The sequence below is a fragment of the Notamacropus eugenii genome, chromosome 2 (assembly GCF_028372415.1).
Source record: "Notamacropus eugenii isolate mMacEug1 chromosome 2, mMacEug1.pri_v2, whole genome shotgun sequence".
NCBI classification, from domain to species: Eukaryota; Metazoa; Chordata; class Mammalia; order Diprotodontia; family Macropodidae; genus Notamacropus; species Notamacropus eugenii.
The window spans coordinates 232789234-232804254 of record NC_092873.1 but is presented as its reverse complement, the minus strand read 5'-3'; the positions used below and the strand labels follow the sequence as shown (position 1 = coordinate 232804254).

The following is a 15021-nucleotide window of genomic DNA, read 5'->3' as shown; positions in this document are numbered from 1 at the left end:
TATTTCAATAGCCACATCTCCCCTCACTCACACTTCCCATAAACACCAACACATGATGTAAATAACTTTCAAAGGAGGACTAATGATTTAGAACCAAAATTACACATGGCTCTTGTTAGCTCAGTAGAGTTTTGTTTCTTTTTTAAATTCATATTATGTTCTCAGAAGTTATGAGTTCCATATAACAATTCTCTTGGTTCCATATAACAATTCACTCTGTGAAGGTTATCAGTAAAATCATTAATTGTGCAAAAATAAAATAATTATTTACCTATATTATAGGGTATGCCTATATAAAACACTGACACCCCAATACTGAATGACCTTTTTGTTGGTATGATGTCCTTACGAGACATATAGAAAATATTTTTAAAATATAGTACTATCAAATTTCATAGCATAATAAAAATATCCCCAAAGAGGCTATATAAAACTCAGGACATCTGCCAGATATAATGAGCTTCAATTTTTAAAACAGAGTTGTGTGGCTGTTTAACTTAAATTCACAGGAGATATATTCATGATCTGGTATTAGCCAGAGATCTCTTGGTGAAAAAAATGCCCTCATCAACCAAACCAAATGAATTTTCTCCAATACTTCTGTAAGAACAAAGCAGCATGACACTGTTAACTAGCTAACTTGCCTTTGACCAAAGTGAAGGTAAGCTATATCTCCATCTACATTAATTACCAATGCTTCAGAAGTACACATTCATACAAAAACCCTTCACCATAATGATAGCTTTATTTAGGTTCTATTTTTTAGCTTTATACCAGAATAAGTAATATCTCCACTGATGATGAGAATTAGGATGAAAGGATCATTAGAGATGGAAGGGAGCTTATAGTTCATCCAATCCAGAGGTTATTAATCTGGGGTCCATGAACTTTTTAAAAAATATAATGTGATAACTGTATTTCAGCATAAGTGATTTCCTTTGTAATCCTATCATATTTTATTCATTTAAAGATATGCTGATAAAGGCTTACCCAGACTGCCAAAGCAATCTAAACTAGTGATTTCAAACACAATTGGAAACAGGAGCCACAATATTGCATACTACATAAGGACATCTGCAGGCCACATACAACCTTGAGAAACCACATATTAACATTATATATGTCCTACTGTATTTTTATTTTGTTAAATATTTCCCATCATTAGCCCATCAGGAGTTCCGTGGGCCAAATGGGGCAGGCCATATGTTTAATATCTCATCTAAACCTATCCTCCTCATTTTACAGTTGAGGAAAGTGAACTCCATAGAGATAAGTGACTTTTTTAAGGTCACATGAGTAGTAAGCAGAGATCTGGGATTCGAATTGAGATCCTCTAATTCTATCCTTAACATCATTTCCAGTTCACTAGTTTTCAGTGCATCCAAATAATAGTAGTGAAGACCCTGTGGGGAAATGAAGCTCACAGTAAAAGTTTCTTTGGTTCCCAGCACTGAAAAGCAGTTAAAGTAAAGGAGTAAGGTAAAGCAGGGGGCCATCAAGACATCACCATGCAGAGTAACTTTCTCCACAATAACTTCCAACTGATTCATAGAACATGGGTCACATAACAGAAACACAGGCAGATTTCTTGAGGAGGTGGAGAAATAGAGAGAAAGTGAAAGAGAAAGAGAAAGAGAGAGAAAGAAAGATGTGTATTTGTGCATATGTCTGTGTATCATTTTCACCAAAGGTCAAAAAGACAAAATTAAAAATTAAAAGAAATTTCCTGTAAAATTGTTGTTGTTTAGTCATTCAGTTATGTTCAACTCTTCATGACCCCATGGACCATATTCTCCATGGGGTTTTCTTGGCAAAGATACTGCAGTGGTTTGCTATTTCCTTCTCTAGTAAGTTAAGGCAAAATAGAAGTTGAATGACTTGCCCAGAGTCACAGAGCTTGTAAGAGTATAAGGCCAGATTTACACTCAAGTCTTTCTAACACTGGGGCCAGCACTTTATCTACTGAGCCACCTAGCTGACTCCTAGACAAACAGAGGTTAAATGACTTGCCTAAAGTCAAAAAGCTAGCAAGTGTCTGAGGTCATATTTGAATTCAAGTGTTCCTGACTCCAGGCCTAGTGCTCTATCCATGGAGTCACACACTTGCCCTTTCCTGTAAAATCAGGCAAGCTCAATTTAGAAGACAAAACTGATCATTTTTTATATTTATTTTTATATTGTATTATATATACATACATATATATATATAATATATTTAAATGACACTATACATTACTCAGGGGGCTGAGTACTTGGGAAAACTGGTTCTTGGGCCAGAAAGAGCAATGGACTTGATCTCAACAGCCCTGATTTTTTCATTCCAGCTATGACATGTATCAGCTGTGTTACCATGAGGATGTCACAATCTCTCTGAGCATGAATTTCCTTTCATCTGTAAACAAAATATGCACAGCTCTCCAGGGATGTAAATGCATAAAGAACTGTATAACTATGAGTCATTATTATGACCAGATCACATCTGGAGACAATTAGCTCTGGGTGACACATTTTAGGGAGGGCCCTGGCTACTTACGAGTGTAACAGGTGAAAAACAAGATTTTGAAGGGATGAGTGACTATGCCATGTGAGTATCAGTGTAAGAACCTAGGAATGTTTAGTCCAGAAAAGAGAAAACTCAGCAGACATTTGAAAGTTGTGTCAAAAAAATAAAAGAAGAGATAGCATGCCTTAGCAAAAAAAACAAAAACAAAACAAAAGAACAAGAAGGGATAGGTGGCAACTGCAGAAGGGCAGATAACAAACTTAAAATGAAAAACTTCTTAAAAAATTAGAACGGTAGTAGGTATCCCTTACTGAACCTCCAAAAAGAAGCTGCCTGACTAATTATTAGAGATGTTAGAAAATTCTGAAGGTCCTTCAAACTCTGAAATTCTGTCACTCATTATTATAATGTAATACAATGCCCTGGAATTCCCTGAGTCTTACCCTGTAAATATCTTGTCACAATCAAGTTAGCCTTTCTGGTTACAATTGAAATCAATTTAAAATTTTAGTGAACACCTACCATATACAGGGCACTGTGAGGTAATAGGAAACAAAAAGAAAAAGTCTTAGAGCTCAAAGAGTTTATTTTCTAGTGGAGGGATACAGTATATACAAGGTAATGTGAGGGGCCCTACTTTGGGGCTGTCACTGGCGTGAGATTCCACCTTGGTCACTTTGCCATCTGCACATTTATACTCTCCAAAATACCTAACAATCCCTTTCAGCTTTGAAATTCTAGCCCTAGAACCCATTGGGTCTTGAATGCTAGGCACGAGAGGAAATTCAAATGTCCAACTTTATCTGACCAGCCCCAAAAACCACCTTTCACATTCTACCTTAGACACCTTCTTGCCATCTGACATGGAGGAGCATATCTGCCACCCATTCCCAAATAACTGTTAAATTAACATTGCCATTTCTATTATAAAAGGTATGTCAGTCAGATCCTACATGGTTCCATCCCTCATCCCCATTACTTTCCAAACCAAAAACCCACTATGAAATGCATTATCTCCCCTACTAAAATGTGAGTTCATTAAGGGAAAGCACTTGTTTGTTCTGGTATTTGCATACTGAGGGTTTCTTATAGTGCTTTGTACATAAGAATACTTACGTTAAGACTTGGGTATGATTTGACTGCTTTCTAAAACTCAGTCATACCCATTCACTAAGCTTTCCCATCTAAATTTACAAGATTTTTTTAAAAAGAGTGAGCCTTTTAGGCATCTTAGAAATATTAAAGTCTACCATAGAAAAACCAAGATTGAAATAGTAAGAATATTCAGAATGTAATGAGATACTCACATAAGGGAAAATATATGACCTGAGTCTTCAGGTCTCTATGATTTTATCATGCCTTTGGAAAACCACAAGAATTATGTGACAATAAATTGACATCTGATTTTCTGCCTGAGAAGAGGATGATGATTTTATTATTTTTCCTCCAAATCTATTTGTTTTCAATTTTCAACAATCATTTCCATAAGTTTTAAATTTTCTCTCCCTCCTTCCCCATTCCCTCCCCAAGATGGCATGAAACCTTAAATGGCCTCTACATATACATTCTTATTAAACACATTTTCACATTACTCATGTTGCACAGAAGAATCAAAACAAATGGGAGAAACCATGAGTAAAATTAAACAAAATCAAATATAACAAAAGAGAAAATAGTTTACTTTATTCTGCATTCCAATTCCATATTCCTTCTCTGGATGTGATTGGTATATTGTATAATGAGTCTTTTAGAAATGTTTTAGGTCCTTGCCTTGCTGTGAAGGACTAAGTGTATCAAAAACAGTCCTCACAGACTGTGATTGTTACTATATATAATGTTCTCCTGGTTCTGCTCACTTCACTCACCATTAGTTCATATATTCTGGAGTCTGCCTGTTCACCATTTCTTATAGCACAATAGTACTTCATTCTATTTACATACCATAACTTGCTCAGCCATTCTGCAATTGATGGGCATCCTTCAAATTCCAGTTCTTGACCACCACAAAAAGAGCTGTTATAAATATGTTTGTACATGTGGCTCCTTTCCCCATTTTTATGATCTCTTTGGGATACAACCCTAGAAGTGGTATTGCTGGGTCAAAGGATATGCACTATGCTAGACATGCTCTAAAAAAAAAAGTTCTCATATATTATCAAAATATTCAATGCAGTGCTTTTTTTGTGGCAAGAAAAAAGTAGATGTCCCCCAACTGTGAAATAACTAAAAAAAAAACCCCCCCCAAAAAAACAAAAAACAGTGGCACATGAATATAATAGGTTACTGTGCCATAACAAGAACTAAGTATAAAGACTCTGGAAAAGCATGGACAGTCTTAATACAAACTGTGGCAAGGTGAGCAGAACCAAGCAAGCAATATGTACAATAACAACAATGTCAAGGGAAAGAACAACAAAAATTATAAATCAACATGGTATAATTTTAATGACAAGCTTGGCCACAGAGATGAGCTAAGAAAATGCTCCTCCCTCCTTTCTTCTTTAGGAATGAGAGACTATCGGCATGGAATATAGATGGCATATACTATCAAACTTGGCTGAGGTCTAGGTTGGTTTCCACACCCTCTACTGGTTTGCATGAAGGGGGAAGTGCTTCATAGAGTGCAAAGAGTGGCCCACATCAAGCAGAATTCCCCCTAGGCACTTAGGCAGCAATAAAAACTACAAAGGGATTGAGTTATTCAAGCAAGCAGGCTTTTTTCAAAACATACTGGCCATCAAAAACCACTGACACTGAAAAAGGAATACCTCCAAGATGAGTTTTCTTCAAATGGAAGTGAGGCCATAGTTTTGACCATATAAGGAACTTCTATAGCACACAGTAAGTGCTTAATAAATGTTTTTTTCTTTAGGGTGAAATGGAATGTTGAGTCATCATTAAGGTAACCTGTTTCTATCTATTCAATTATGGTAAATCAGTAGCAGGGGCTATTTTAAACATAAATATTCAAATGTGAATACATTTTGTTGAATGTCAATAGACCTTGTTAAAAGTGAACCCAAACCACTGCAAATCAATGTGAACACAAGCCTAATTTGCAGTTACTAATGGAAATAAAACCAGGCAAAAAGTGACTTTATGGGCTTCTTACAAACCTATTTTCAAGAAGTTATCAGTAGAAAGTTTTATATATTCATATATATGTGTGTATAAATATACTTAAATTTTTTGAATGTATAACCTCAAGAGACAAACAGTAGATGCCAAAAAGAAAAAAAACCTTCTACATTTAAATATGTATGTATGTATGTGTATAGACATGTGTGTATGTGTGTATCTCTTTTCATAGTCATGTTTTCAGATTGTTGAATACTGTCAAAGCCATCTAAGACATAAAAACAAATACCATAGACCTTACCTTTTCCCATTTGTTCCAAAAGATTTTGCCCACTGTGGTTTAACTCATTTAATTTGAGGCTTTTTTCAGTTTGCTCTTTTTCTAGGACCTGAGAATGTAATCACAGAAAAAGAATAACATATACAGTCTTTTCAAAATGATTTTGACTATGAGAATTTGCAAAGCAAAACCAAATGCATACAATACTTTAAAACACTTACTACAAATTACCTTAATTGACCATCCTTATGAGGTAAAAATAACAGGTGTTGTTGATGTTATGATTCCTACTTCACAGATAAGGAAACTGAGGATAAGAAAGGTTCTCTGACTCAAGGTCATTTAGCTATTAAGTCTGAAGAGATATTTGAGCCAAGGTCTATATGAATCCAGGTACAATGCTATATTCACTATAACATTCTATTCTTATCTATTCCTATATATAGTTCCTTCCAGATTTATGAATTCAATTATTATCTCTGTGTAGATGAAACCTAGATCTATTTGCTCAGCCTTTTGATTCTCTGTTGAGAGGCAGTTCAGCATCACCAGATGCCATTAGATACTTCCAATGGATATCGCATAGGCATCTCAAACTAAACATCTCAAACAGAACTCATTATCTTTCCCACAAAACCTTTCCTTACAAGGGCATCTCTCTCCTCCTCGTCACTCAGCCCCACAAGTCTGGAATCATTTTCAAACCTCATGTTGTCTTCCCCTTTCAGCTCCTTGTTAGCTGATAAACAGTTTTGCCTTGTTTATATCCCTTATTTAGCTTAGAACACTGTCCGGTACATAGTAGGAACTTAAATGGTAGAATGATAGAATGTGATAAGTGACGACTGAAAAAAGTACAGGGGGCTGAAAACACAGTTAGTGGCAGGAAGAGTTAACTGACAAGAAGGCTTCGACTGACAGTTCCTGACTGGCTGAATACAGATGGCAGTCTCAGCTGTTGCTCTTTAGCGCCACTTCGAGCTTGAGAGTGTAAGCCCCTTCAGACTACCAAAGGTCCTCTCCAGCTTCCTCTAGTTTGAGAGGTTTAAGAAGAAAAAGGAAACCTTTTGCAGCAGCTTTGCTAAACGCTGAGCTCTTATGGCACAAAACAGAATCCTCATGACTGAAGAAATGACAAGTTTTGGGGATTCCTTCCTCAGAGTTGTTTACAGTGAGCTCTCTTTGAGGCAATTGGCCAATTCTCAGTGGTTTAAACCGAACTAATATTCAAATTAAGGGATTAACACATTTCCAATTTTTTTTTAAGGGTGACTGAAAGTTAAAGGCTCTCTTAAGAGTTACGTTGGTTTGAAGAGAGGTGACAAGAAGATCTGCTCTTTGGCAGAGCTGTGAGCACAAGCAAAAAAGGTGATTAGAAAATATCAGATTTCTTTAATGGATCAATAGTATTAATGACTACAATCCTGAATTATGAGTTACCCAAAGCACTAGAGTTTTCTTCCCTCATATGCTTCCCTGCCGAAATCCTATTAAATGTGAACCTCACTCTCTCCCAGCATGACTCATGTTTGTGTGTGCATTGTGCCTGTATTTTGTTAGCCCTCCATCTAATAACACACCCATACTTGTATTGATAATGCTTTGACCTAATTTGTAAGTAAATGGTTATGCTCAGTTTTAAAAATGTAAGATCTAAAAATGGAGTTATGTTTAGTGTCTGGTTTGAATAAACCAGAAAGAAATCAATGAAGGATCATGAGTTAAACTGCTGAGTAGGGAAACTATATATTCCGTCAATAGGGTTATCCTTGGAGCTCAAGAGAATTTTAGTGTAACTATATGGTACTTCTCTGGGAACCCAGATGCACCAGTGTGAGAGCAGGATAGAGGGAATAAACCAATCCAGAGGCTAAGAATGTTTGAACATGCCAAAGTGAGGGGATGAAACCCCACAGTATAAGTACACACCCTAACCAGGATTATATGTGCAACCTTAGATAAGTTAACAACCTACTAGGGCCTCAGTTTCCTCATCTTTAAATTTAGAGATTGAACTAAATGATCTCTGAGTTCTACTATACCATTTGACACTAACTCAAAGACTCCTTATTAAAGCTATAAGTTATGAGCTAAAATTTCACAGCTCATTACAACATCCACATTTTACAACCATAAAAATTTCCTTAATTTTGTGATAACTTCAAAGAAAATTTGAGAAATTGAGAATTTTGTTGCCAGAAGAGAGAATCTGACCTGAAAGCATTTCCTTCATAAATGACGAGTACAAAACTAATCTCGGCTTAATCATCTCGTAAATTACCTTTTTGCTGAAAGCAGACATTACTATTAAATGGAAAGGGTGAAAAAAGAGGCCTATTTTCTCCTACCATGGCTTTTAAATCAAATGTAACAATAGCCAATTTGAGATTTAAATACAACATTCTAAAATTTCCTCCTTAGTCCATTATGGCACAGTAAGCTTTCAGTTCCCATCATCTCGCTCCATGCTGACAGCAGGCCCAACATTACAAAATACTTATTTATAAGAAACTATTTACCTCCAGTTTCTTCTTCATGTCCAAGGTGTCTTTCATCTTCTTATATTCTTTGATATCTATGGTGCGAATGGCACTGTTGGATTTTGAAATCCAGTTCAATAGTTCAGCACTTACAACATCAAACCTAGTTTTAAGAGTTCAGATGTTATTAGATTCCTTCCATTCTTTACTCCCCTCAGGAACACAGAGGCATTGAAAACACAAATGGTTCCTGTGCTATGGGACATCTCCTCAACATTTACAGAAAAAATAAACTCACAAAATGCCCAAATAATCACAGTGGCTTAGCATTTTAATATTAGTCAAGCCTATTACACATTATTTTTATGTGTGCTAACTACAAAGAATCACACAAAATTAACTCTAAGAATTTCCAAAAGGTCATAGTGTACGAATGTAAGTATGCCATAGGAAATGATGAAGATGAAGTATTCAAAGAAATGCAGGGAGACTTCTATGAAGTGATGGAGAACAAATAAAACAGAAGAGAATGAACAATACATATTGGTTAGAATGATTACATATCAACGTTGCCTAGTATTTCCTGTCATGTACCTATGGTATAAAGTGAAGCACTCCAGAAACCACTGGAGAGGGAGAAGATGCAGCTAAATAAAAATAAATAAATAAATAAAGATCGTAACCTTTTACAACATGAATCTGAAGGGAGAGTATGTAGAAAGAAAGAGAAAAGCTCGGTAGCCTAGTGAAATACTAATCAGAAGAAACATTTTGAAAGAAATATCTTCTTGTTAAAAGTACGCTTTAAATCTGAAGCACAAAAAATGACATTAACAGTCTTCAAAAACTGCCACAGAGTTACACAAATCTTGTCGTTCAACTTCAGCACATGAAGCAACGAAATTTTCAGTAAGGCCTTCACAATTCCAGAGATCTGAGAGGGTGAGCCAGGACCTCTTTGTTCTAAAAATCCAAGCAACATTCTCTCCAAGTAATAGAATTAAATAATCTTTCCTAGACTTAAAGCCAGGGCCCATTTCTCTTCCTTTCAGAGAGAGTCTCTCTCAGACATGTCTTTCCAAAAGGGCCCCATCTCATCAACATTTAATGCTAAATGAACACTATACATTGTCTCCTTAATTATAGCAGGAAATTTCTCAAGAAAATTGCTGGCTCCTTTTTTAATCAGTGCTACGAGGATCCCCACTCAATTTAACATTATGTAAGTTTGCCCCAGGTTTAAACCTGTGGCATGAAATAAATGCTTCAAAATCTATACAACTTCACTTGGATTCTGTGAAACGCTTGTTAACACACACACTCCATGAAGGGTACAGCGCTAAGATCTAAGAATGACGCGTGTATAAAAAAATAACCCCTCTCCTGCCCTCAATGAATTTATACTTTAACAAAGGTAAAGAAAAGAACATATGCAAAAATGACAGTAATAAATAAAAGAAAGTAAGGAGTGAAAAATGAAGTGCGAGAGTACAGAAGAAGAGGAGAAAATTTGGGAGGTATCAGGAAAGGTTATAAGAAGCATATGGCCTATACAATTTATTTTGAAGGATGAGCAGGATTTAAGCAGTAAGAGATTATAAAGGGGGCATTCCAGAAAAAAAGGAAATTGCATGAACAAAAGCATGGATGTGGAGAAAGGAGACATGCATAGAAGACAACAAGTGGTTTAGGCAGAGTGGGGGAGAGATATGTGGAATAAAACTGCAATGGTTGGTTACCCTTGTATCAGTCAAAAGGACCTGGATTATATTTGTTGAACAATTAGAAACCATTCAATTTTTTGAGCAAGGAGTGACATGATCAGCGTTGTGCATTAGGAAAATTATTTTGGTAATGAATGATAAATCGGAAAAATCATAATAAAAAGACACTGGAAGCAGGCAGACCAAGCTACTGACCAAAGTTCAAATAAGAAATAGTAAAGGCCACAACTAGGATGATGACAGTGACAGCAGAAAAGTAGGAGTCTAGACATAAAAGAGATATTTGGGGGATTTATCAAGTGACTTGATATAAGGGAACAAAGGAGAAAGAGAGAAATTTCAAAGATGAATGAGATTATATGCCTAGGAGACAAGAAAACTTGTTCTATCATGAATGGGAAGAGAGAAGTAAGGAAAGGCAAAGATTAGGAGAGAATTGCAAATAGACTAGTTTTATATATGTTGAATTTGACACGATGACACACATCTAAGTGAAGATTTTTATGAGGAAGTTGAAAACTGGTTCTGAAATTCTAAAAAGTATAGACTGAAAATAATAAGGTGAAAGTCATCTATAGAGAAGCAAGAGGTGAAGACAAGGGTATAACCTCAACAAGAGCACCAAGCGAGAAAACAAATAGGCAGAAGGCAAAGAAATGCTTGAGATTAAAAGAAATACAATTGGGGGAAGACAAAGAAGGGTGGGCCCAGGAGGCAGAAAAAGAACCAAAAGAATTCAGTATAAGGTAAGAGAAGAGGGAAGCAAGCATTGGAAAGTGGGGCCAAATACTGTCAACAAAGCAGGAGGGAAAGGATTGAATTTTACCAATTAGGAAGTGACCTTCCTTTGGGAGTATAGTGTCAGCAGAGTATGGGAAACAGAAGCATTGCTACAAAGCATTCTGGAATGAGAGGAAAGGGAGGAAGAGGAGACATGGAAAATAAACTATTCATCCTAGAAGCCTGGCAGAGAAGGGAAGAAGGCAGTGGAATTAAGAAACAGGGGAAATGGACAGAAGATATTAAAAAGAGGATATTGAAAAGTAGAGCATATTTCTGGGGGAAGCAAAAAGGAATAGGATTATAGGTCAAAGGTAGCTTAGAACCAGCCTCCATAAGAAACAGTATTTACCTTTTCCTTTGAGACAGAGAGGAAAAGGATAAAATGGGAAAGAAAATTAACATTTTTAAGATAGGAAGGAGAATGAAAGGAACTTTTGCTGAAGGGCTTCAATATTGTTTCGAAAATACAGGGCAATTTTCATATACTGAGATAAAGACGGGACTGTAGGCAGGCAGTCAGCCAATTAGTCAATTTGATGTGTACCTACTATGCCCCAGGCACAAGGTCCGTGATACCTTTAATGCTCAACTAGTATGAACCAGATAGGAAATGGTCTTAGTCTGGGAACATGGGAAAGGAAAGCAGCTCTATTTAAGCATTTTCCTAAGTTCAATACTCATCATTAAAGAAGTGTCTTCCTGTTAAAATAAATAGGGAACATTTATACAACACTTAACTGTGTGAGGCACTGTGCAAAACACTTAAAAATTATCTCCTTTGATCTTTACCACAACCTTGAGAGTTAAGAGCTATTATTATCCTCCCCATTTTACAGATGAGGAAACTGAGGTAAACAGAGGTTAAGTGACTTGCCTGAGGTCAGACAGCAGGTAAGTGTCTGCAGCAGAATTTGAACTCAGGTCTTCTGGGATGCACTGCATCTACTGTACCACCTAGCTGCCTTCTAATGACATGCAAAAGATTTCAATTTATCCAAAGTATAAAAATATATAATGTGTAGGAACTTTATTCAGAAAGTCAATGTCCTCATTCTTACTTTTTCTTAGCTTCAAGATCCACATGGACTTGTCTCTTCTTTGGTGGAGGAGGGGGAGGTAATTCTTGTTTGTATTTCTTAGCAGTGACTTTTTCTCTGATGCCAACAGTTTCCAAAAGAAGCTTCTGAGGAACCTGGGACATCCCTAGCTTTGCTACTGCCTGAGTCACCTGTTTAAAAATAAAAAAACAATAAACCAAGACTTTGATTTGACAGTAAAATATCACAGAATCTTTTATTGTTTTTAAGTTACTGATACTTAGACATACATAAACTATTCAGATGTGATTAAATAATGAGGTAAAAATATGTTCCTAATTTTTTCTTTTCATACTACAAGAGAAAAGCTTTAAAAGTAAGAAATTTTAAAAACAGTCAGCCCTTCTTTGTGAGAAAATAAATATCGATAATTAAAAGCAATCACCTTTCAAGTTTATCTTAAAATCCTTAACTTCAAAAAGAGATTACAAAACACATTTTAAACAAAGCATTACCTGGTTAGAGTAGTCTTCTAGCCTCTGAACCAAGCTATCCCACCTCTGAGTGAGTTCTTCAGAATCACAATTGATCTTCTTAGAAATCCTGGGATTGTCAAGGAGTTGACTCACATCTTGGCCAATCTCACTTAGCTGGTCTAAGGTCTGACGTTTCATTTCCATGTCTTCCTTCAAAATCTAATATTTAAGATGTGAGTTAGATCATTCTGTCCTAATAGGAACTTGTCTTCCGATTCCCCTAATTTAGAAGCATCGATGTAAAAACAGTACAACAAACAGAAAATGATATGATAGCACAAGGTAAAAAGAAATAAGACTTTTGGTATTACAGAGATTCTAGATACATAATGAACATAGGCTTAAAAAATAGTAAAAACCGTAGGCCATCCAAGGCAGTTGCATGAAAAGGATCGCTGGCAAAGAGAATACTCACTGCCAGTCGCCGAACACTGACACTCAGCTCCTTTTGGTCTCTGAAATTGCTTGTCTGCACTTTATTTAAAGCCTCTTCTTTCTCAGTTAGCCAAGCTTTCAGCAAACACTGTAGATGAAGAGGATAATACCAAGTGGATAATATAATTAGGGAGGAATTCTCAGATCAAAATCACCAGGTGTTTAAAACAATCAAGTCTTATTTCACTAGAAGCCCCTTCTAAAACAAGGAGACTTCAAACACAGAAGTTTAAGACATATATAAAAAACAAATTAAAATAAATATAACATGCCATGAATCAGACACGATCATGATAATGAATATTCAACCAAAGAAAAGGGAAGACATTTAATACAATTAAATCATACCTTTGAAACATTATGCTCTTTGCTTTTGCAACAATTTACCCAGAATTAAATAAGTGCTTGAGTAAATAAAAATCATTCCCAGGTAGGCAGGAGGTTTCTCAGATACAGAGGTGAAGTTCATCTTTAAGCAAGATTGAGAAACTAGAACTTACAAATTCAATGTCAGTTACCCGGTCAATAAATTAGTAGGTATCTTCAGAACCATACAAAGACAAGTTCAAATCATTAACCTTAAACTTCTATGGCTTCCATCTCTTTCAAATCAGTTGATGTTAAGCAGTGTAGACATTCATGAGTTAAGTAGTAGTAAGACTGGGAAACCTTTTAAGGTCCTTTTATGATTTAATTCAATGACATAAAACCATATGGGAGACATAGAACCCTAAGAATCCTTGTTAGGGTCTTCCTGCAGAGTCAGAGATATTGATCTGGTCTCAGTACAGTCCTTTGCACTTAATCATTTCCACAGCGGAAAAAAATCATCTAACAAAAAGAATTAGAATCTGGCCCATATCAACATTATTTATCTGACCATGTAATTGTAAAAAGATGGAGGAGTTGGGAGAGGAAGATGAAGAGGACACCAATTATTGTTATTCTATCTGGACTAGAGCTACTTCCTTAACACAAATAAAAGCTTTCTTTTTTTTTTTTTTTAAAGAGAATCATTCACAAGTTATCTATTTATGAAGTCATTTATCAGGCTGCCAGAGAGATTCCAGAGATTTACCTTCCCCTTCAGCATTTGATTGGTGTACTGGAAGGAAATGACAGCAGATAGAGTTAAAATATTTTGCAGTTTCCTAAAAATATTTTGCTGAAGTTGGAACTAATTCCCAGAACTCATTTCCAATTATGTTAAAGTTTCTGCACCTGAGTGAACAATAATCCCTCGACAGATTATTTAATCGAATACAGTACAGCACTTGGATTTAGCTCATGTGTCTACAAGAGATCAATATATCAAGCAAAAATGATGATTTCAATTTTCCCAAGAGAGTTTCATTACTAGAGCATTTCTGTCACATCTGAACAAGACTAACCTCTTTCTACATTACCTAGTGGCAGTACAGTTAAAATCGTTAGGTTCTCTTGCAACATCTTAAAAGAAATAGAAGGCATGACTGCTTGGTTTTGTCAAGAGACTGTGTCTTCTTTACATAAAACTACAATTTATACAGTTTACAGGCATTGCTCAGGAATACAGTTTGGAGCAACTTAAAGGCACAGTCTGATACTCAACTGTTTCTTCCTCTCATGAGGGTAGAATATAAATTTTAGATTTCCATATGTGGTTATTTCGCTTGTATCCCATTTTCTTTTGTTTCCTTAAAAGTATGGTTTTCAATATTCAATATTTCCTTAAAAGATGGTTTTCAATATTCATTTTTGTAAAATTTTGAGTTCCAAATTTTTCTCACTCCCTCCTTCCTCTCCCTCCTCCCCAAGTCAGCAAGCAATCTGATATAGGTTATACATCTACAATCACATTAAACTTATTTTCACATTAGTAATGTGGTGAAAGAAGAATCAGAACACTACAAGAAAGAAAAAATTTAAAAGTGAAAATAGTACGCTTGGATCTGCATATAGTTCTTTCTCTGGATGTGGTTAGTATTTTCCATCATGAGTCCTTCGGAATTGTCTTGGATCCTTGTATTGCTGAGAATAGTTAAGTCTATCACAGTTAACCATCACACAGAGTGGCTGTTGCTATTTACAATATTCTCCTTATTCTGCTCACTTCACTCAGCATCAATTCACATAAGTCTTTCCAGGTTTCTCTGAAATCCCTCTGCTCATCATTTCTTATAGCA

At 35.8% G+C, this 15021-nt stretch overlaps 1 protein-coding gene across 17 annotated transcripts in view; it reads right to left on the bottom strand.

Annotated features, from left to right (window-relative positions):
* Positions 1–15021, bottom strand: part of LOC140526901 (utrophin-like) — a 558532-nt gene that overhangs the window by 342193 nt on the left and 201318 nt on the right. For all 17 annotated transcript variants that reach the window (XR_011974583.1, XM_072643530.1, XM_072643537.1 and 14 more), the window contains 5 exons: positions 12837–12944; positions 12401–12580; positions 11907–12076; positions 8381–8504; positions 5883–5970 (listed from right to left, as the gene is read on the bottom strand). Coding sequence is in view for 16 of the 17 variants with exons in the window: in XM_072643530.1 (XP_072499631.1) it covers positions 5883–5970; positions 8381–8504; positions 11907–12076; positions 12401–12580; positions 12837–12944 (670 nt within the window). In the remaining variant the exon portion in view is untranslated. The remainder of the gene's footprint in view (positions 1–5882; positions 5971–8380; positions 8505–11906; positions 12077–12400; positions 12581–12836; positions 12945–15021) is intronic.